At 36.0% G+C, this 23,376-nt stretch overlaps 3 protein-coding genes across 7 annotated transcripts; 1 reads left to right on the forward strand and 2 right to left on the reverse strand.

Moving 5' to 3' along the window:
• Positions 1-6,100: 6,100 nt before the first annotated feature.
• Positions 6,101-7,075, reverse strand: LOC126595354 (uncharacterized). The gene is made up of 2 exons (XM_050261675.1): positions 6,608-7,075; positions 6,101-6,409 (listed from the first exon to the last, which is right to left on the reverse strand). Exons 1-2 carry the CDS (start codon positions 7,073-7,075, stop codon positions 6,101-6,103), a joined length of 777 nt encoding a protein of 258 aa, XP_050117632.1.
• A 1,794-nt stretch (positions 7,076-8,869) lies between these two features.
• LOC126595645 (uncharacterized) lies at positions 8,870-16,114 on the forward strand. Of its 5 annotated transcripts, XM_050261945.1 has the most exons (6): positions 8,886-9,483; positions 10,998-11,102; positions 11,223-11,279; positions 15,163-15,262; positions 15,617-15,667; positions 15,794-16,114. In XM_050261945.1, exons 1-5 carry the CDS (start codon positions 9,058-9,060, stop codon positions 15,619-15,621), a joined length of 693 nt encoding a protein of 230 aa, XP_050117902.1. In that variant the 5' UTR covers positions 8,886-9,057; the 3' UTR covers positions 15,622-15,667; positions 15,794-16,114. The 5 variants fall into 5 exon arrangements, 3 of the variants coding, with proteins under 3 accessions (XP_050117901.1, XP_050117900.1, XP_050117902.1); XM_050261944.1 differs by lacking the exons at positions 15,163-15,262; positions 15,617-15,667; positions 15,794-16,114 and adding an exon at positions 11,665-12,169 and having other exon boundaries at positions 8,870-9,067; positions 9,177-9,483; XM_050261943.1 differs by lacking the exons at positions 15,163-15,262; positions 15,617-15,667; positions 15,794-16,114 and adding an exon at positions 11,665-12,169 and having other exon boundaries at positions 8,871-9,483.
• Positions 16,115-16,928: 814 nt separating this feature from the next.
• LOC126595355 (uncharacterized) lies at positions 16,929-22,424 on the reverse strand. Its single transcript, XM_050261676.1, has 4 exons — positions 21,407-22,424; positions 17,144-17,192; positions 17,027-17,085; positions 16,929-16,939 (listed from the first exon to the last, which is right to left on the reverse strand). The coding sequence occupies exons 1-4, from the start codon at positions 22,080-22,082 to the stop codon at positions 16,929-16,931; spliced, it is 795 nt and encodes a 264-aa protein (XP_050117633.1). The 5' UTR covers positions 22,083-22,424.
• Between the last annotated feature and the right edge of the window lie 952 nt (positions 22,425-23,376).

Genomic DNA, 23,376 nt, shown 5'->3' on the forward strand with positions numbered 1-23,376 from the left:
AACATCTACCGTTTTTTGCAGACCTTTGACGACTCATTCGTCATTAAATTTGAAGCCACCATCTTCAAAGTTGATGACTTTGATGAATTTCCTGAAGAAATTTCATCAAATTTTGCCTTTGTATTGGAATTCCTCTTCGTCAACGTCTTCCATGATGTCATCATGAGTTTGAACACCTCAAGGCTGGTTCTTCAACCATTCTTCTCATGATTTCGACATCAAGAATCCTTTCTGTCGTGAAATCAAGGGTTCCAGTTGAACCTCGACTAGGCCACACCTGAAAACATTGCCAATTGTGGCATCGCCATTGAGATTCTCTGGCCAACTTAAACCCAGCTAAATGAATGAACACCCTATTAAACAGAATTAAACATAAAAGTGATTTCATTCCGTCCTAACTTAAAAAATATCTACATTAGAACGACTAATCCTCCAATGCATGACTTCCTTCAAGAACTTTAGCTCATTTTCTTTCTTTGGACATAGAATCGTATAAAAATTCTGCCAAAAAATTTTCTTCTAACCCACACTAACCATCAGTCAAACTCTAATGTCTTCAAGAAGATCTATAAGTTACATATACTGACTATTTAACACCATGGAATTAAAAGAATCTTATAGTGCATTGCTCATTGATCCCCATCTTTTACCAAGAAAATGTGAAATGACATAGTTTTCTTTCAACAAATGAACCAAAAACAATTTTACATTTTCTTACCCATTATCCTTGAAATTAGCCATGCACATATCATACTTAGATGGAGTACATGCATATGCACAGTTTGTAAAAAGGTTCATCATTTTCTTCTTTAGTCCCTTGCCAACACTCTTTAGAAATAAACCGCACTCATTTTATTTCAAGTGAATAGCACAGTATGCATGTTGGGATTCCAGGAATAATTCTGAAATGCACTTCAAAATGCCATCGTGTCTGTTAGACATAAAAGCAATCACCCTCCTTCAAGGCCTCAATATACTAGACAATATTGTCAAGAACCATCTCCTATTTTCTATTGTTTCTGAATCAACAATAACATAAGTAACCTAAAAAATTTCTACACAACAAAAGCAATACATACATTCAAGTTAATACATTTGTCAACTGTTTCTAAAACTATATTTGAACTTTTTCTAAAACTTTTTTTTTAATTAAAAAAAACTATTTATGAACATATGTATACACAACAATTTTTTTTTAAAGAAGAAAAAACGAATATTAATTCAAAAATTATTAACTCACTATCATTACTATTCTGTGCGCAACAACTTGGAATTGTATATTTGCTCTTGTAAAAGGACCGTTGATGAATAACATTACCCAACAAAAAAAAAGCCTTTAATCCATGCATCATAAGCAATGAACAAATGGAGAAATCTAATGGTGTCTGGTATAACTTTAAATTCAAATATTGATCCAGGATTGCTTGAATGGGTAGATTCAACATACCAAGGTAAAAACTTGTAAGCATCAATATCATCACCATTCAACTAAAAAACTGCCATTTGTTTACTAAATATGCAATAGCATAGTCAATGTTTAATCTGTAAAACTGTTTCAAGTTTGTAATGATCTTTTTCGGTTTAATGGGTGGATTCGACTGAACCTTATTTTTAATGAGAGAAGCAACAAATTGGCGGCCAACAACTTTATTTTTCTTCTTCTAAACCATACACTTGCATGTATGCACAATATGCAACTTCTGAATAGTAAAGATTCATTAATTTCTAGTGTTCTAAAAAACGATCTAGGCGGCCGCTAGGCGTTAGGTGGAGGAGCCCAACCTAATTTAGGCCAAAACATTCATGTAAGGCGGGGATGATTTAGGCGGCCACCTAGTCGCTAGCTAGGTGCTCTAGGCGGTCTGGGCAGTTCTAAACTGCTGTCTAGGCAACTCTGCAACTCTTACGTAGGATCTGTGACTCCCAATCTCGAAGCGGAGGCTCGATTAAAATTCTACAGCTCATTGTTTGTGGAAGAGGAGAGAGAATGAGAAGAGACAAAGAGAAACTCTAACTTTTAACGTATTAATCCATGGCTGCACGATCTGGATTTGAGATCTAGTTCGACATTTTGATTACTGAAGGAAGAAGAAGAAATAGAAAAGCTCAAAATGAAGAGTATTTCGCTTTCCAAGGGGTCAAATTGTGATAATGACATGAGTTTTAGAAATCTTGGGTGGCGTGACAGAAACACAGATGAGTTATTATTTGGTTTTTAATTCTTTAATAAACCACCCACTATGTCTACGTGGGCTTTTTATCATTTCAAACAGCTTGGAATATTTACATACATTATATACATATGTATATATGTTATATATTTATATAATTATTTGGATAATGTTTTATTATTTTTTCTATCACTTTCACTTGATAGAATCACACACACACACACACACACACACACACACACACACATATATATATATACTTTTTAATATTCAATGTTTATTTATATATTATAAAAAAATATTTAATTAATATTGTATTTACTTAAATCCGCCTAATCCGCTTACACGTGTCTAAGCCCCGCCTAGGCGCTAAGCCTCCGCCCACCCCCCGACTAGCACCTAATGTCTTTTTAGACCATGTTAATCTCACACCTTGATGCATATACATGCCAAAGACAACCATCAAACACCTTCCTCGAACACTCAGTACTAATGCAATTCTTATCATTCTTCAAAAACTTTAAATAGGGCTGCTATATGTATGTGATTATGAGGTTCACGTAAAAACCAATAAAATTCATGTTTATGTAAGTACTAAATTGTCCATAGATTTTTGTTCAGTTTTAATTAGAGGGTTATAATGGTAACTTCTTAAAGTTTGTTTTTATAACCTATGGGAGTTTGGGGAAAAACAAATCATAGTGTATGTTGGGTGGGTTTAAGAAAGTGGATTGGTTGAGAATCAGGAGAACGTGAGAGAAGAGAGGTTGAAGATTTTTTTGGCGAGAGATGGAGAGAGAGAAAGATGAGGAGAGAAGTGGGGGTTTTTATTTAATTTTTAATTTTAAATAGGGCTGCTATGGGTACATAGTTATGAGGTTTACATAAAAACAGTAAAATTTATGTTCATATAATTACAAAATTGCCCATAGTTTTTATTTATCTATAGTTTTAATTAGAGAGTTATAATAGTAACTTCATGAAATTATGGTTGACAATCAGAAGGATATTCATACGTAGTTTAGATACACAGTGAATATAATATACAAACTTCTAAATGAAGAGTATACTATGTAGAAAGGGTTTCTCATCATACGTCGAAAACTAATTAGTACACCATATAACATTTGTACATGTGATATAATTCACATTTAATTAATATTCTAATTATCAACAACTACATCATTTAATTACAAAATTTAATTTAATTAACGTTACCCACTGCAAGATGTACTCTTTTTTTTTTCACTTCATACCGACCTCAGTTCGGCGTTCTGTGTACTGATACATGAGAAATCTCTTTATTTTCCTCATTTTTTTGTCCAAAATTTACAGTTTCGAGGCCAAAGTGTTGGTATTTCAAAGTTTACTAACTCAATACCAAATATATTTGGGTGATAAGTTTTCTAACTTTATCACATCTCTCACTATCACTCTCAATACAATTGGACAAAGAAAAAAAATAAATGAAGAAGCAAACTTTTTGTGTTGGACAAACTGCACGGCAAACAAGCAAACACTTTGATATATTTAATAAGAGTTTACAAACTCAATTGCTTACAAGCTGAAATGGAAATGGGATTATGATGAAATGGGAATTCGAATGGATTTTTTTAAAGCCTTACAAGAGGCTTAATTATACATGCAAAAGTTACAAACCACTCAAGTGCTTTTTAATAAAAAAATACACACACACATGCAATCAATGATGGTGTTTACCATCTTTACACCCTTTCACACATGCACCACCTTTTGATGCACACACACATGCAGCTTTTCTAAAAATAGTTTCACCACTTTCTGAAAAGTGTTCCAACAATTTCTGAAAAGTGGTCCACTACTTTTGGCTATTGTATTTGATTTGAACTTCCAACATGCCCTCTCAAATCAAAATACCTTCATGCCTAGCATTTCACGTAGCCACCAATATGATTCAATTGGCAGTGGCTTTATGAAGATGTCAGCTACTTGTTCCTTCGTGTGACAATAGACAAGTTCAATTGTCTTTTGCTTCATGTGGTCCCTTAGAAAATGGAACCTGGTATCAATATGCTTGCTCTGTCCATGTTGGACTGGATTCCTAGCAAGCTTGATAGCTGAGATGGTATCCACATGAATCACAGTCGATTCCACTTGTGGATGACACACTGACTTCAACAGATTTCTTAACCAAATTGCCTCACATACAGTTGAGGCTACAACAACATATTCGGCTTCACACGATGACAAAGCAATAATTGATTGCTTCTTTGAAGTCCATGAGAAAGCTGTTGATCCTAGAAAAAACACATAGCCAGTTGTGCTTTTCCTTTCATCTTGGTCACCTCCCCAATCACTATCTGAATAACCAAATAATTTTGCATCTTGACCAAAATTATAAAACAGACCATAGTTTAGAGTACCTCTTATGTACCTCAAAATTCTCTTGGCCGCCAGCCAATGAGACTCCCTTGGTGTTTCCATGTACCGACTCACGAGTCCAACGCCATAAACTATATCAGGTTTTGTGATTGTAAGGTACCTTAGGCTTCCAACCAAGCTTTTGTACACGGTTGAGTTTACAAACTCACCTTCTCCTTCATTGCACAGCTTCAATCCAGTTGCAACTGGAGTGTTGACAATATTGCACTTGTCCATATTGAATTTCTCCAATATATCTCTCATGTACTTTTGTTGAGAGATGTAGATACCATCACTTTCTTGCTTCACCTCTATGCCAAGAAAGTATGACATTAATCCATTGTCAGTCATCTCAAATTCACTGAACATGGATTGCTTGAACTCACGAAAATTGCTTCATTGTTTCCTGTAAACAACAAGTCATCTACATAGAGACAAATAATTAAGAACTTCCATTTTGTACCATTCTTCATGTAAACTGAATGCTCATATGGACATTTCTGAAATCCATTTTGGTGAAGGTAGTTATCAATCCTTGAGTTCCAAGCTCGTGGTGCTTACTTGAGGCCATACAAAGCCTTCTTCAAACGATACACCTTTTCTTTTTCTCCTTGTACTTGGAAGCCTTCTGGTTGTTCCACGTACACTTCTTCCTCAAGTACTCCATTAAGGATGGCTGACTTGACATCTAGTTGATAAACTTTCCATTTATGATGAGCGGCAAGAGAGATTAGCAATCTTACCGTGTCAAGTCTTGCAACTGGAGCATAGACTTCATCATAGTCCATTCCATACTTCTGTTTGTAGCCCTTCACTACAAGCCTTGATTTGTACCAATCCACACTCCCATCTGCAATGCGTTTGATCTTATACACCCACTTGACACCAATAGCCTTTTGATTTGGTGGGAGCTGTGTCAACTCCCAAGTGTCATTCTTCTCGATGGCATGGATTTCTTCCTCCATGGCTATTCTCCAATGATTTTCTTCCACAGCTTCATTGAATAAGAGAGGCTCATGGTCTGCATACAAGTAGAAAAGGTTGGTTTCTTCTTCTTCTTCTTGTCCATATATCTTGGTGAGACTTCTTAGCCTCACTGAAGTTGAGGAACTGCTTTCTTCACTGGAGGTAGGACCACTCCTTGCAGTTCTGTGCAATGGAGTTATTGTGATTGATTGAGTATGTTGTTGCTCAACAAGTGGTACAACTTCTGGTTCTTCAAAATTAGTGGAAACAATTTTCTCTTTATTGACTTCTTTGTTGTTCCACTTCCATGCCTCTTCCTCACTGAAAATGACATCTCTACTAACCACTAATTTGCCAGTTAGTGGGTTGTAAAGCTTATATGCCTTGGACTCTTCACTATAGCCCACAAACACACATTTTTCACCTCGATCATCAAGCTTCCTTCTCTTTTCTGGAACTTGAACATATGCAACAGACCCAAAAACTCTTAGGTGTGCAACATTCGGCTTGTATCCACTCCAAGCCTCTTGTGGTGTCATCTTCTTGACACTTTTTGTTGGACATCAATTCAACAAATAAATCGAACAAGCTACAACTTCTGCCCACAATTCTTTTGGCAAATTCTTCTCTTTAAGCATTGACCTTATCATGTCAAGGATGGTTCGATTCTTTCTTTCGGCTATCCCATTTTGTTGTGGGGTATAGGCAGTAGTCAATTGATGTCTAGTTCCTTGCTCCTTGCAATATGCTTGGAAAGCATTGGAGGTGTACTCTCGACCTCTATCTGATCTCACAGCCACAAGCTTATGGTTGTTTTCAGCTTCTGTGAGTGCCTTAATCTTCTTAAAGACTCTTAAGGCAGCCGACTTCTCCTTGAAAAAATAAACTCAAGTCTTCCTATTAAAATCATCAATGAAGGTAATAAAATACCTATTACCTCCATAGGACTTAGGATCCAACGGACCACATATATCTGTGTGCACTAACTGCAGTGGTGCCTTTGCTCCCTATGTATCACCAATAGGGAACGATAGTCATGCTTGTTTGCCAAGCACACAACCTTCACATACTTGGTGTGTGGCTTCAATCTGGGGTAAACCACGAACCATTCCTCCACTTGACAATAACTTTAGGCCATTGAAATGAAGATGGCCAAACCGAAGATGCCATTTCCATGACTCATCTTCCATCACACCAATGTTGCAGCTTCCAATCTTTGTGTTCAACTTCAACAGGAACATTCGGTTCTTTGACATTTGAACACGTGCAATAAGCTTTCTCCTTGCATTCCTGTGAGTGAGAAGCATATTCTCTATATGTATAACATACCCTTTCTGGAGCAGTTGACCAATGCTTAGAATGTTGCTCTTTATACCTGGTATGTAGTAGGTATTGGAGATGTATTCTTCTCTACCATCCTTCTGGATGATTTTGATCTTTCCTTTGCCTTCAACTGGCAACTTCGAAGAGTCACCAAGACTCACAGATCCATAAGGCCCATCTTTGAGTTTGGCAAAAAACTCTTTCTTTCCACACATGTGGTTGCTTGCACCAGAGTCCAAATACTAAACATCTTGTTGGCTACTGATATCATGGTGTGCTAGTATGACTGTAAATTCCTCACCAGTATTTCCACTTGATTCTGCCATGTTGACATGCTCACCATTTTTATATGAACATTCATTGGCATAATGTCCATATTGCTTGCAACTGTGACACTGATATGCGCATTTCCTCGAGTATATCTCCACTCTTGAGATTAACCTCGGTTTTGTGTATAGCCTCGACCTCTTCCTTGGCCTCGTCCTCGGCTATGGTTGGATGAGCTTCCACGACGTGAATTCCACTGTCCACGACCTCCATTTGGTTTGTCAATATTTAACTTTGACTCCAAAGCTTGCTCTAGCGTTATGGGGCTTGCATTCTTCTGAATGCATTGTTCATGAACTACGAGGGATCCTAGCAGTTCCTCTGCACTCATGGTCTCCAAATTCTTGGATTCCTCAATGGCAGTCACCACATGCTCAAAGTTGGATGTGAGTGATCGAAGGATTTTCTCCATGACACGAACATCATCAAGCCTTTTGCCATTCCTTTTCATTTGATTCACAATTACAAGTAGTCGAGAGTAGTAATCTGAAATGTTTTCTCCTTTTTTCATATAAGCAGCCTCAAAATTTGCTCTTATGATTGAAGCCGAACTCTTTTTACACGATCTACTCCTTGGTAAATTGTGCTCAAAGTGTCCCAAACTTGCTTGTTGGTTGTTGCTTCTGCAATCTTCTCGAACGTTGAATCTTCTAATCCTTGATATAGAACATACAACGCTTTATTGTCCTTCTTTCGTAAGTCCTTGAGAGTATTTCTTTGATCTGCAGTGTAGGCAGCTTCTTGGTCAGTAGTGGGTTCACCATACCCATTACTGACAACTTCCCATAGGTCTTGTGATCCAAACAATGCTTTGACTGGATGCACCATCTTTCATAATTTTCTTTCTTCAATGTGGGAACCTGGAGCTGCACTAAGTTAAATGCCATAGCTACTACACTTGCCAGAAAGGTAATCTAGCTCTGATACCAATTGTTGGTATTTCAAAGTTTACTAACTCAATACCAAAAATATTTGGGTGATAAGTTTTCTAATTTTATCACACCTCTCACTATCACTCTCAATACAATTGGACAAAGAAAAATAAATAAATGAAGAAGCAAACTTTTTGTGTTAGATAAACTGCACGGCATACAAGCAAACACTTTGATATATTTAATAAGAGTTTACAAACTCAATTGCTTACAAGCTGAAACGGAAATGAGATTCTGATGGAATGGGAATTCGGATGGATTTTTTTTAAAGCCTTACAAGAGGCTTAATAATACATGCAAAAGTTACAAACCACTCAAGTGCTTTTTAATAAAAAAAGGCACACACACATGCAATCAATGGTGGTGTTTACCATCTTTACACCTTTTCACCCATGCATCACCTTTTAATGCACACACACATGCAGTTTTTCTAAAAATAGTTTCATCACTTTCTGAAAAATGTTCCAACAATTTTTAAAAAGTGTTCCACTACTTTCGGCTAATGTATTTGATTTGAACTTCCAACACAAAGTTTCTCGCTTTTCTGTTTGCATTGGTTGTAGGACAAAGCCAAATTAATAAATAACAAACAACAAGAAGAAGGGCAAAAAAAAGTAACTGAAAACAAAATGACCCAAGTTCCCATGCATAACTGACAAAACAGTAGATAAGAACACAAGCATATGCACGTGAAAGATGCCGCAATGGTGTGGGGGCGTCAGAGGCTGTTTCTCCGCTCAAAGGGACTAAAGTTCGACGCAGAGTTTTCTTCGGTTGGGTTAGCTTTTTGCTAGGAAAGGCGGTAGTAGAAACTTGCCGCCTTCAACTTGGGCAGAAGTTGACGCTCCAGGGGACTGCCACTGCCTGTCTAAATCCTTGTACGTGTTCGACCGAATCTACGAGTTACAAAAAAAAACAAAAATCACACTTACCGAGAAATGGTTTCCTGTAAGTTTCTCTACAAAAACCCAAGTACTCTGCTAGAAGTCTCTCCAGACTCCGCTCACTCTCTCTCTCTATCTCTATCTCTCTCTCTCTCTCTCTCTCACGAACACAGAACACAGTCCGACAGGCACACTAGTTCAATGGTCGATGTGAAAAGGTTGCAAGAAAAGCAAAAAAACAAGTACAACAATAGAAAGAGAGAAAGAGACCCAGAAGATGAAGCAGCAACGGCAGCTAAAAGAGAAGGAAAGGAAGAAAAGAAAGAGGTAATTGTACTGAAGGACCCACTGAAGGTGTTTGGCAGGGACATCATGTCCATGATTCTGGACAACCTCGACGCGCGCAGTGGAGTGCTCTCTCTCCTCGTCTCGCATGAATGGCACGGCGTCGCTTCCAGTGACCGCCTTTGGAGTTCCAAGGTCCTCCGTCCATTCATAATTTCTCTCTCCATCTATCTTCATAATATATATATTACCTTCTTCCTATTATTCCTTTGAATTTGGATTGCAATTTGATTTTGTTGTCCGGTTTCGAAATTCGATATTCATGCCCTTATTTTTTATTTTATTTTCTGATTTTAAGTTTTAATTCCTGCTGGATTTTTGTATGAGTTTAAAACTGTAAACTATGACTTCTTAGGGAAAAGTTGGGAATTTGGCTATTTTGTAACTCTCAATTCAGCAATCAGCAATTGAGATTTGTAATTTTATCATTCAACTGATATTTCAAAAAAAGGTGGCTTGGCTTCGATTATGCATCCTCTTCACTTCTGTTTAAACGAAAATGAAGAGTAAAGTTGCATCTACCTATAAGGCTATGCCAGATTACTGAGTATTGTGAATTATGATAATCCACTGTTTACAAATTGACATTCCTATTCCTATTATTGTGTTGCTGCATAGAAGTATAAACCTAACACATATATACAGTGTGTGATAAAAGTCCCGCGTACTATGGAAGTGTTCAAAACATGCATGCTACCGTCATAAGGTTCTATATATGGTGGCTGAGGCTGAAATGTACGATTCTATATAAAAATATCTTTATGATGCATATTTGGAGAGGAGTAAGTAGAAGCTAATCTGAATTTGTTAAATAAAGGACCACATTGATCCAACTACATTAAGGATTGGTTTAGTATTGCTGTGCTTTGAAAAAAAACTGCTGTGAGAATAAGCGGCTGTGAAATAAATCAGCAGAGTATTTGGTAAACTTTTTTGTAAAAGTGCTTTTGGAAAAAAAAAGCAGTATGATAGTGGGTCTTTTCATTAAAGGAGCACTGTAGCTCCGCTCCGTGTGCTTTGAAAAAAAACCAATTTTCCAAAGCAGCAAATAGCAGCTTCAACTTTTTTCTTTGATTTCAGCTTATTCTCATAGCAGTTTCCAAAATAAGCTTTTTTTTTTTTTTTCAGTTTACCAAACACCTAAAACCCTCACAACTTTTTTTCATGAGTGCTTTTTTTTTAAGCACCTCACTCCCAAACCACCCCTAAGTACTTGAGGGGATAAGGGGTTTCCAGGTTTAGGTTTTTTATGGCTTCTGCTCTTTATTGTGGAATTAAAAGCTCCTTGAAATCACCCTCTCGGCTTTCTGATTCTTGAACAAAAATCAGGTATCTGTGATTCGATATGAAAAATATGTGAACACTGCAAGTTTACGTATAATAGCAAAGTGAGGATACCTAGAAGTAGAACACATGGTAAACATGCTAAAGCTAGACAGCAGAAGCAAAATTCGGTCCTGGATTATACGATTTGAGCGAAACTTTTTCTTAGTGAATTCCACTTTATGATTTCAGTTATTCAAACTAGCATAGTCTTGTTGCATAATTTTCTTTCACCATTTAAAAGGATGCTTCAATTGATACTCGAGATACTTGAAACTGTGATGAGGAATGCTGATTCTTTTTTCTTTTAAAATGATGTGTTATAGTGTGATGAATTGTGGCTGGGAAAAGCACACATGCCTAGGTTGTTGCAAATTCAGGGCTTGTCAAAGTTGGCCGCTTATTCATTATCTTATGTGGATGGCAAGCGTGTGAGTTACCTGCAATTTCTCTCTTTCCCTCTCTCTTTTGCTTACACACGTACACCAATAGTGATGTACACACAAAGATATGTCTGTCGAGTTTCCGACTGACCTGGTTTTGTTCGTCAGGCACGCATAATGAAGGATGATTTGTGTGACCATGTTTGGGATTTCCATTTTAACAAGGTATGTCCCCCACCCCCACCCCCTCTCTCTATTTTTAGTGCATCGACTATAAGTAATGTCACCAATCATCATTTATTTAACTAATAGCTGAAATTGATTCTCGTGTTATTATGTCGATCATGGAAATTACTGAAAGATGTAATGCGCAATGTTTTCTCAATCTCCTTTGATGCCACCTGCTGTTAGTGCATATGTTACAGAAGTATCAACAATTTTGAAGAGAAATAGGCGTATTTCTTTTTTATGGTATGGATAACTTTCGTGCAGGTTCGTTCACAATACATTTTACTAGTGTGATTAATCTTTTTCTTGCTTGTAAATTCTTACAATGACCGAGGGACATATTTAAGCTCAAAATCTGATCAAACTATTGTCTTTCACTCAGGCTGCTCCGACATACTGGCAAAATCTCGATCCTTATTGGAACGGCACAGGCCCTCCTATGCGCCGGTACTTCCATCCTGATGGGAGTCTAACTGCAGATGATGGTGATCAAGTGTGGGGCGGACATGAGTGTTGTTATTGTACTGTTACTAGTATTTTTGAAAATGGACAAATCAGGGAACATTATGTAAGGATAAACCGATGGCCCCGAATGTTTGTGTCCAGAAAGCTGGACTGGAGCTGGGAAATGTCCAACGACCTCTGTTGCTACTCCAGCATCACCGACGCAGATAAAACAGGTGGGACTGGACCGCCGTTTCCAGTTGTGTAAAAATATTTTCTTCATTTGCACATATTTTACAGGGTATGTTAGATATGTACCGGCTTTTATAGTATCAAAATGTTATTTTTCAGTTAAATATTTTACGGATAAACATTTCCGTAATTGTACTGGATTTTTTTGGCTAATAAGAATATTCATAAATAAGAAGTGTCGAGTTTCTACTTTTCCTCGAGCGGAGCTCTTTTTCTGGTCATTTTTCGTAGCAATCAATTGTATATTGTTTTTGTTTTGTAGATAAATTAACTTTTGTAGTTGATGAGTCTTTCTCTTTTCTAATATTTTGCTCAAACGTTTTGACTAACGTTATCACATGTTAAGTTTCATTTTTAAATCAATGAGAGTGACAACTCTCGAACTTTGGATCTCTTCTAACGTAGAGAGGAAGTACCAGTGCAACAATAATTAGTTGGCGATCGAATTACTCATTTAAATTCATACAACATATGAAATATATATATTAAAACCCAAACGGGTGAAACACTGTTCATGAACAGTGAAAGTAACAGTGTCATTCCGAATCTACCCTCCCAGGTTTACTCTAATCTCAATTTTGCCCATGATTGCTACATGTTGATCATCCTTTCCCTTTTCAGGTTACATGTCTATAATTCTCGAGTTATGGCACAAAGAAACATAAAATAATTAATTATAAAACTGACAAGAATTTATTTTAAAAATATGACTTCACCCAGGCCACATGGTTTGTGGCGCTCAACACAATAAAAAATTCTAAAAACATTGAATGCATGGAGTTATTAAAAATTGTGAGAAACCCACCTGTTTCCATTCCACGCCGAGTCTCCTGCAGTAGCTCGCATGGAACACTGTTTGTGGCACACAAGGCGATAAAATATTATAAAAAAATGGACACTTTGATGCGGTCCCTAACTAATAATATTCTTTGATTGAAATCTTGTTAGTTTTTTGTTTTTGATTGAGGTCCCTGATATTAATATAATAATGTAAGTTACTATATTTTTAAATTAAAAATTAAAAATTGAAATTTGTAATTGTTTATATTAATGAGATTTTAAATAAAACCCTTAATTTATGGGATTAAAAATAATAAAATATAAATTATACTCTCTATTATATTGTGTGTGTATACATATATGTATGGGTACATTAACCAAAATTAACAAAAAAAGGTATTGTACCAAAACATGGATACATTCTCAAATCAACGAAAAAGAATGTACCCATATAAGTTTAAACATGGATTAAAAAAATTGAATGGATTTTATATTAAAAAAAGGGTACATTTTACATATAACAAATTGATATATTTGAGAATGGGTACATTTAAGATTTAAAAAATTGAAAAATTATATGAATGGGTACATTTAAGATTTAAAAATTGAGAATCTTTTTATATGAATGGGTACATTTAAGATTTAAAAACTTAATTTAATTTAATTTTTTATTATTTTAGAAATGTTTGAATTGAAAATTAATTAGAAGTTTAATAGAGGTGTGAGTATTAAATCCTAAATTAATTACTAATTTTTATATTAAAAATTATATAATAAACATGTAAATTCATTATCACATTAATGATAGGGACTTGAATCAAAATTTGAGAACTAATAAGGTCTTAGTCAATGAACAGTAAGAACTAGGGACCGAATACTAATTTTTCCTAAAAAAAATTTGAATGCAATGTCTTCTGCAGAGTGTAGACACAAAGAAAGATAAAATGATGATGACAACAAATATTGAAAAAAAAAAGAGTTAATCGGCACATCTCAATAGGTGGCATGGAATACTGTTTATGGCACACAACACAATAAAATATTCTAAAAAAATCTGCATGCAAAGTCTCTTGTAGAGTGTGGGCACAAAGAAAGATAAAATGATGATAACAAAACTGACAACAAATATTTTAAAAAATTAGTTAATCCAAGTTTGTGGCACATAACACAATAAAAAATTATAATTTTTTTTGAATGCATGAAAAACAAAGCTTAAAAGTTGTGAGAAGCCCTGCTGTCTTCCGCCTTGCCTAAGTTGCCTTTGGTTATATTTTTAGGCCTAATCGGATAAATGGTCACGTGGTTATAAGGTATTCGGATGATAGTCCCTGTGGTAAAAAAATTTGGATTTAAACCCCTGTGGTCTAAGTCTGTTAGGATTTATGCCCATCTGTTAAATAATGCTCACGTGGCTGCCACGTGGCAAAATAATAATTTTTTATTTTTTTTAAAAAAACCTGAATTTTCACAAAAAATAAAAAAAACCAGAACCTCCCCCCCCGCCCTCCGCCCGTTCCCCCCCCCCCCCCCGCCGTTCTTCTCCTTCTTCCTTCTTCTTCTTCCCGCCGGTCTCCCCGCGCGACTCCTTCTTCTTCTTCTTCTTCTTGCCGGTCTCCCCGCGCGACTCCTCCCTCTCCCTCTTCCTTCTTCTTCTTCTTCTTCTTCTTCCCGCCGGAGACCAGCTCCCCCCCCCGTTGGAGCCCTTTCCCCGCGCCCTCCTCCCTCTCCCTCTTCCTTCTTCTTCTTCTTGCAGATCTACGTTTTTTTTTTTGTAAAAATTCAGGTTTTTTAAAAAAAATTAAAAATTATTATTTTTGCCACATGGCAGACATTTGGCAGCATGTGTCAGCCACGTCAACATTATTTAACAGATGGGCATAAATCCTAACAGACTTAGACCACAGGGGTTTAAATCCTAACAGACTTAGACCACAGAAGTTTAAATCCGAATTTTTTTACCACAGGAGCTATCATCCGAATACCTTATGACCACGAGGACCATTTATCCAATTAGGCCTTTATTTTTTTGTTTTGCTTTGCTTTCTGTCTTCCACGTGTTGATCATTCAGGAACTTTCTGCTGAGAGGATCTCTCTCTTTTTCTTTCATTTTTATCTCTTTCTTTCCTCAAATTTTCCTTTGCTTTTTCTGCTTCTTTAGAGTTTGTTTGGGTTCTCTGTTTTGAGACAAGTTTTGCATCTCTGTAAATCGTTTCTCCCCAATTGTCATCGGCTTTCCGACCAATTTTTGGTGCAGTCTGGGTGCGATCTTTGTTCAGATCATCGTATTTTTTTTTTTATTTAACTCAGGTAAGTTCAGCAACCCTTATATGAGAGTTGTTATTTCGAATTTGCATTGATTTGAACGAAACCGTAACAGTTTGATTTTATGCTGAGTTATGGCAGTTTGTCGAGGCTTTGTCGGCTAAGAGTGGATTTTGCGTTTGGTTTACTCCGCTGATAAATCTGAGATTTAACAAGAGTTCGAAGGCTACTGTTGGTTTGGGTATGTATTCCCTGCTTTCATTCCTTCCTAATTGTATATGGATTTCCTATTTAAATAAAGCAGGGAACTAATTGATTAATGCATGTTTTAATTCCATTATTCCTAATGTTTTAACAGCTTTGTTTATTGTTGAGTTTTGTTGGTGAATCGACTTTTCTTTTATCGATAGCAGTGGTGTTTTGTACGTGAGGACACGTGCTTATTCTCTGTGGTGTTCTAATTTGTTTAGTCAGCAATAGAATAATCGAATGACATTGATCTCAAGCTATGATTGAAAAACATGTACAATGCTATTTATCTATAATTTTCTGATTAGTGCTAAACATAGTCACTATCTTCTTTTTGTATATGCAGGATGAAAAAGAGATTCTTTGCAAGCATCACACAAAGGCCATCATTTATTCCGTCTGAAAACCACATGTTAATTCAGTTTTAATTGGCTTTTCATTTATTTAAAATAAAACATCTCAAATAATTATCCATTTCTGCATTCCTATCTAAATATGTTCTGTTCTATTCCTCTTTGTTCAGGTTGCCTTATCAATGACAACAAGGGCTGAAGACACCTTTCACTACTCCGATCAAGAATGTTTACCGTGTTTTGTTTATATATATTAAATCATGTTTAACATGTTTAAAAACCTGTACATATCTTTTTTTGCCCAAAACTCAACAATATTTTTTGCATCCCCATACAACAGCATCTCCTCATTTTTTGTATGCAAAAGCTGGAACACAAAGTATATTAGATGGGGTTATTAGAAGAAATTCAGTTATTCTTATGTTTTTTGTATCTTTGTACCAGGAATTTCTATGTTTTGTAACTGAATGTAATCCTCCTTTTCCAGTTAACGCTTTTCCAAATTCCCGCGGCAACGTGCGGGTATTACGCTCTAGTGAAATTCTAGACCTGGTTGTGGTGAAATTAGTTATTTGAATTTTAAGCCCTTGTTTATTACTTTGTGTTGGAAATAAAATTTATTATGTGGTTGTTCACTTATAGATCAATATATAATATGAATTCGTTAAGACATCTTTTTACGTAAACCCTAAGTCTATAAATTGGCACTCTAATGAGAAAGAAGACGCTCTTATTTTTTCCTCCTAATCTCTCTGTTATTTCTAACACGTTATGGACACGATATCACTCTTGATTTCAACATCAAAATAGCGAGGCAAAAGAATGATATGAATTATGCATCATCATTAGCATTTTATACAAGAGGAGAATCATTATGCTTGAACTACAAAGTCCAACTAGTTTATTTTAATAAACTTAACTACCGAATGTTTTCTCTAACATATATGATTTTGTTTCTTCTTATGGATCCATCATTACAAGGATATGTGTGCTTCTCCAATATATAGCATATATATGAAACAAAAAGAATGGGATCAATGTCTTTGCGTCTTGTACTATGAATTACATATCTTATCGCACCAAGAGAAGTTAGATGGTTTTTTCATGCTGATGCTAGTTTTAATTAATTTATAAGAGTCCAGGACCTGCAGTTCTTCCAGCTCTCAACCAATAATTAGATATGGAACTTAATCCGTTGATCCTCAGTTCTCTTCACATGATGATTGAATGACCTATAGCCCATACATGAATACAAAGTTCAAAGGTATATAATGTTAGAATAACTCAAAGACATCAAAACCTAGATCAGTCTCTTCCTATGAACCGCATTGAATCAAGTGATCAAATCACAACATTAACAAGGATGAAAACAAAATATCGACAGAACATAAAAGAATACTAACCTGCAGACATGCTGCTTGATGAAGAGGCCATCGCAGCACTTACACAACCCTTCTCCTCTCTGCAAATCTCAATGCTCTCCCAAAAATAGGTTATTGGTGCAAAGATGAGAGTGTTACCTTTGTGAGAGCAGTGGCTTATGTATATATACTAAGCATATCGATTGCCCTATTACAATCCAATAAGGAATATGAGTTCTATACATGTGCAAATACAGGAGTTCTCAATATCCTACCCACAATAGGATTACTCCAGCCAACATGACTAAGACTTCTTTTATGATAATGTTAACTATCCCAAAACATGTAAGAATCATACTCATACTCTAACATTCTCCCACTTGAGTATGATTCATCACAACAGATAATTATCTCAAATGTATCAAAAAGGTGATCACACAAGTCTTTTATCATTACACTAGTGCACAGATACATCCAGCTTACACAAACCAAAACAATGAATTTGTAATCTCCTTTGTAACACAAAATACAAAATCATCTTACAAATCACAATGTCCAATTTATGCTTATAGCAATGCATCTCAATACAGGAGTAAACCCAAAAACGTATACTCCCACTCACATAGCCCAAAATCAATATCAAAATATCCATCAGTGAACTGTTAACTCAAAATCACTCACTAAAGAGTGAACAACACAGTTATGACACATTCAACAGCTTTATCAGTACTAAAAATGATTCACAAGCTTTTATTGAATCGAAAAACTATTCTCTAGAACAATCAATCACAGAAATATCTGGAAAAATTGCACTGAATAAAAACCATAACAAACTGCAAACAAAACAAACAAGAAAACTAACTAAAACACTTAGCTTCTAGAAAACTTTTGCAGAAAACCTCCCATTTGAAAAGCATTTTACTGTCATCTTTCAATAGTTCTAACATACAGTTGAATACAGCAACAATTACTCCCACTTTTCAAAAGCTTCCAATACTCCCATCCGAGTTACATGAGTCTTGAAAATTCTATTTGGCAATGCCTTTGTTAAAGGATTGGCAATCATCAAATCAGTAGTTAAATGTTCCACCACTATTGCACCTAGCTTAACTTTCTTTCTGACTTTCAAGAATTTCACATCCATTAACCTCGAGGCTGAAGTCCTTTTGTTGTTCTTGGAGAAGAACACTGCAGAATTATTGTCACAGAACATCTTCACTGGTCTCTGTATTGAGTCTACAATCTTCAACTCACTGACAAAATTCTTAATCCAGACTGCCTGTTTCATGCCTTCAAAGCATGCCACAAACTCTGCTTCCATAGTAGAGGTAGAGATCATAGTTTGCTTGTCACTTTTCCATGAAATAGCACCTTCATTAAACATGAAAACATAGCCACCAATTGATTTTCTTTCATCCAGATCACCAGCCAAATCAGAATCGGTATAACCAACTACTTCCAGTTCATTTGCTCCACCATAAACTAACATGAAGCCTTTTGTTCTATGTAAATACCTTAATGCCTTCTTAGCAGCCATCCAATGTGCTTCACCTGGATTAGATTGAAATCTGCCTAGCAAGCCAACAATGAAAGCAAGATCCGGCCTAGTACATATGTTGGCATACATTAAACTGCCCACCAGAGAAGCATATGGTTTTGAACTCATTTTTCTCTTCTCCAACTCGGATTTAGGACATTGATCTTGAGTGAATTTGTCTCCTTTATTCACAGGTACATCAGTACCGTTACAATCTTCCATATTGAACCGAATCAAAACTCTCTCAATATATCCCTTTTGTGATAGCCCCAGAAACTTCTTTGCTCTGTCTCTGATTATCTCAATCCCTAGGACATAATGAGCCTCTCCCAAGTCTTTCATCTCGAAGTTAGAACTGAGCATAGTCTTGGTTTCATGCAGCAATTGCAAATTAGAACTAGCTATCAAAATGTCATCCACATATAGTACCAGAAAAATGAATTTGGTACCTTTGAACTTGGAGTATATGCAGTCATCAAGCTTGTTCTCAGTAAACCCGTGTGCAGTCACAACTTTATCAAATTTAATATACCATTGTCTAGAAGCTTGTTTAAGTCCATAGATTGACTTATTAAACTTGCAGACCAAACTATCCTTCCCCCTTTCAATGAATCCAGGTGGCTGCTTCATATGAATAGTTTCTTCTAATTCACCATTGAGGAAAGCTGTTTTTACATCCATTTGATGTAATTCAAGATCAAAATAGGCTGTTAATGCCATGATAATCCGCATAGAGTCCTTTGAAGAAACTGGGGAAAAAGTGTCACTAAAATCAACCCCTTCCTTCTGTGTAAAGCCCTTTGCTACCAGCCGAGCCTTGTACCTTTCAATTCTACCTTGAGCATCTCTCTTGGTTTTGTAAACCCACTTGCAACCTATTGGTTTAGTTTTAGAATCAGATTCCACCAAAGTCCAAACATTGTTCTTGGACATGGATTCTAATTCTTCTTCCATAGCCTTCTTTCATAATACAGCTTGTGGACTTGTCATTGCCTGAGAATAGGTCAGTGGATCATCAATATCTCCTAGATTGAATTCATTCTCCTGGAGGTATACATAGTCATTTGAAAAAGCCAGTTTTTTCACTCTTGTTGAGTGTCTCACAGGTTACTGCACAGGTTGATGATTGAGTTCTTGAATTTCTTCAGTCACAAATTCAAGATTATCCTCAGAAACAGGCTGTAACTCATTTTCAGTCATCTCAATGTCTTCATTTCTAATTGCAGATGGTGCGTTTGAGAAAATGGGAATCTGCAGACAGTCATTTATTGCAGCATCATTAATTGTTTGGTCAATTTCTTCAAATACAAAAGTTTCAGCTACCATATCTGCAACATCTTGGTCTTCAATGAACACAGCATTATGAGTCTTTTGAATCCGTGAATTAGCCTGTGGACAATAGAATTTATAGCCCTTGGATTTCTTAGAATATCCAATAAAGTAACAAGTTGTGGTTCTGGCATCTAACTTCCTTTCATTCGGATTATAAAATCGGCCCTCTGACTTGCATCCCCATACATGGAAATGCCCAAAGCTAGGCCTTCTACCTGTCCAAACTTCAAAAGGTGTTCCTTTCACAGATTTAGTGGGCACTCGATTCAAAATATAGTTGGCAGTCTTGAGTGCTTCACCCTAGAGAAAACTAGGCAGTTTTGATCTTGAAATCATACTTCGGACCATCCCAATTAAAGTTCTATTTCTTCTTTCTGAAACACCATTTTGCTGTGGTGTCCCTGGTGTAGTATACTGCACCACAATGCCTTGTTGCTGGAGATATATTGCAAAATGGCCCTTCTGTTGTCCAGCTTCAGTGTACCTGCCAAAATACTCTCCTCCTTTATCTGATCTAACGATTTTCATTTGTCTATTCAACTGCATCTCAACTTCAGTCTTAAAGATTTTAAAACAGTCAAGTACGGCTGATTTTTCACTAATGAGAAAAGTAGAACCATATCTAGAGAAATCATCAATGAAATTCACAAAATAGCTATTCCCACATATGGTTTTAACAGGAAAAGGACCACAAACATCAGTATGCACAATCTCAAGAAGGTTTTGACTCATTTTGGCTTCAAAATTTCTGATATTTGTTAACTTTCCTTTCATACAATCAACACACTCTTTTGCATTTTTGAAATCAAGTGCAGGAATCAAGTTTGCCTTAGCTAATTGTAAAATTCTTTCTTTTGAAATGTGACCTAGTCTTTTATGCCATAAACTATATGAAGACTCTGATTCATGCATTCGTTTAGCAGTAGTACTCAAAACAAGTGATGGTTTTTCAAATATGTAGTTTATCTCCCACAATTCATCATGCAAAATAGATGTCCAAAGTAAGGAATTTATTTTGTTTTTCTGAAAAAAATTTATGCATGAATCATCACAAAGAAAACCGAAACCTTGTTTGACCAATTTTGATGCAGAAATCAAACTTCTTCTCATATCTGGAACATAAAGAACATCTTTCAAATGAAGAACAAAACCTGATTTCATTTTAAGTTTCACAACCCCAATTGCTTCAACACCTACTTTTGTCCCATTCCCCACAAAAACATTATAGGAGTCTTTATAAGTTTGTTTTTGTTTTTCAAATCCATGCAATGTGTTTGTAATGTGAACTGAACATCATGTGTCAAACCACCAAGAATTAGCAGGAATTTCAATCAAATTTGATTCTACACAAACATAGACATTAGTTCTTCCTTTACTCCTTAGCCAATCCTTGAATGTTTTACAATCTTTTCTATAATGACCCTTGAGTTTGCAGTGATGACATCTAACTTTCGTCACATCTTTCACATTAAGTTTGTTAGGTTTAGAGGGTTTTGAGTATTTTGCAGATTTAGCAGACTTATTGGCATGATTCAAGAATTTAGATGCCTTACCATAAGCAATAGTGGTCTCCTGATTTCCAGCATGCACTAGGTTCACATCTTCTGTTTCTCTCCTTTTCTCTTGCCTCTGTCGAGTTTCCTCTTGCACACATTGAGCAATTAACTCATCCACAGTCCAAGTCTTGTCTTGAGTGTTGTATGACACTTTCAATTGGCTATACTTCACTGGAAGAGCTTGCAGTATCATAAAAACCAGTTGTTTCTCACCGATGTTGACTTCCATGGAATTGAGTTTCTCTGTTGCATCCGACATCTTCATGATGTGATCTCTAATGGATGCATTACCTTCAATCTTGTAGGTTGTCAAGATAGACATATATTGACTGATCTCTGCCTTCTCAGATTCTTTAAACTTATTCTCAATGGCCTGAAGATAATCAATAGCAAGATCATGCTTCTTGATTCCCCCTCTCACAGTATCTGTCATCCCACTTTCAAGGATGGATAAAGCAATTTTGTTGGCCCTAGTCCACCTTTCAAACTCAGCCTTCTCTGTCTTGGTACTTTTGTCGGTCAATGGTGATGGTCTAGGCGTATCTAATGCTATATCAAACTCATTAAGAGTAAGCAATAGGCCAATTTCACGCCTCCATCTTTTGTAGTTACTACCCCCAGTGAGAATGGGAACACTAGCAAGGTTGAGAGTCTTTAGAGGCACTGCAGACATGTCAAAATGAAATCACAAAAAAGAACTTTAAGTTCCTGATTTCAGTCTACAATTACTAAGCACATCACTATAATGAATCAATTTAGTCATATATACAGACTTTTCAATGAATTCGAAAAGCATATATAGATCAAACAACCCTACAGTGATGAACACGTTGTATTCTGCAGATTCACAACCCATGGTGTTTTCTAATTCCAACAGATCAAAACAATAAACAAAATAAATCAGTTAATCTCTGCAGAATAATCATGCATAAATTCAAAATTTCAATTTTGAACTACTATTGAATAAATTAGAGAACACTATATTCTTCACTAATCAATCTCAAGGATCGAATACCTCTTGTCAAGAATTACCTTAAATTCACGATCCAAGAGATCACGCAGCGGAATGTAAAAATTGAAACATAAATCCAAAAGAGATGTGTTTCCTAGATTATCACTTGGATCTAATTCGAAAAACTGATAAGTCGAATGCAAACACAAGTGTTGTGTGAAGAATTCCTTTCTTTGCAGAATACCAACGGTCAAAATGCTTATTATATAGAAAAACGACATCGTTTATTATATAGAAAAGCCAACGCAAATTAGTTCCTCAATTGCAGTTCGTGTTCTGTCCAATTGAATTTAATCACAAGATTTATTTTGGCTCTGATACCACATGTTAGAATAACTTAGAGACATCAAAACCTAGATCAGTCTCTTCCTATGAACCGCATTGAATCAAGTGATCAAATCACAACATTAACAAGGATGAAAACAAAATATCGACAGAACATAAAAGAATACTAACCTGCAGACATGCTGCTTGATGAAGAGGCCATCGCAGCACTTACACAACCCTTCTCCTCTCTGCAAATATCAATGCTCTCCCAAAAATAGGTTATTGGTGCAAAGATGAGAGCGTTACCTTTGTGAGAGCAATGGCTTATGTATATATACTAAGCATATCGATTGCCCTATTACAATCCAATAAGGAATATGAGTTCTATACATGTGCAAATACAGGAGTTCTCAATATCCTACCCACAATAGGATTACTCCAGCCAACATGACTAAGACTTCTTTTATGATAATGTTAACTATCCCAAAACATGTAAGAATCATACTCATACTCTAACATATAATTGATAAAGCCTATAGTTTATAGCCTCTATATAACCCAAATGAGAATACGAATGTGTAGGACTCGGTAAATACAACCTACCGTGAGTATTTTTTTCTCCGACATTGATGAGAAATTTGCATTGGCCTTTTCTTAGAAATTTAATTGCGCATCCTAGTGCCCAAAT

Source organism: Malus sylvestris, chromosome 13, assembly GCF_916048215.2.
Source record: "Malus sylvestris chromosome 13, drMalSylv7.2, whole genome shotgun sequence".
Classification (NCBI taxonomy): domain Eukaryota; kingdom Viridiplantae; phylum Streptophyta; class Magnoliopsida; order Rosales; family Rosaceae; genus Malus; species Malus sylvestris.

Bases quoted from the DNA above. Each gene is read 5' to 3' on its own strand.
- LOC126595354 (XM_050261675.1), bottom strand. From the start codon at position 7,075: ATGTGTGGAAAGAAAGAGTTTTTTGCCAAACTCAAAGATGGGCCTTAT. The intron at 6,410-6,607 runs GTATGTGAAGGT...TATTTTTTCAAG, and splicing joins AGATTGAAGCCACACACCAA to GAGAAGTCGGCTGCCTTAAG.
- LOC126595645 (XM_050261943.1), top strand. From the start codon at position 9,058: ATGGTTTCCTGTAAGTTTCTCTACAAAAACCCAAGTACTCTGCTAGAA. The intron at 9,484-10,997 runs GTCCTCCGTCCA...GATGTGTTATAG, and splicing joins ACCGCCTTTGGAGTTCCAAG to TGTGATGAATTGTGGCTGGG. The intron at 11,103-11,222 runs GTGAGTTACCTG...TTTGTTCGTCAG, and splicing joins CTTATGTGGATGGCAAGCGT to GCACGCATAATGAAGGATGA.
- LOC126595355 (XM_050261676.1), bottom strand. From the start codon at position 22,082: ATGTCTGCAGTGCCTCTAAAGACTCTCAACCTTGCTAGTGTTCCCATT. The intron at 17,193-21,406 runs GTAAGGCATCTA...GGATTGTAATAG, and splicing joins GGAGACCACTATTGCTTATG to GGCAATCGATATGCTTAGTA. The intron at 17,086-17,143 runs GTAACACTCTCA...TGAGATTTGCAG, and splicing joins AAGCCACTGCTCTCACAAAG to AGAGGAGAAGGGTTGTGTAA.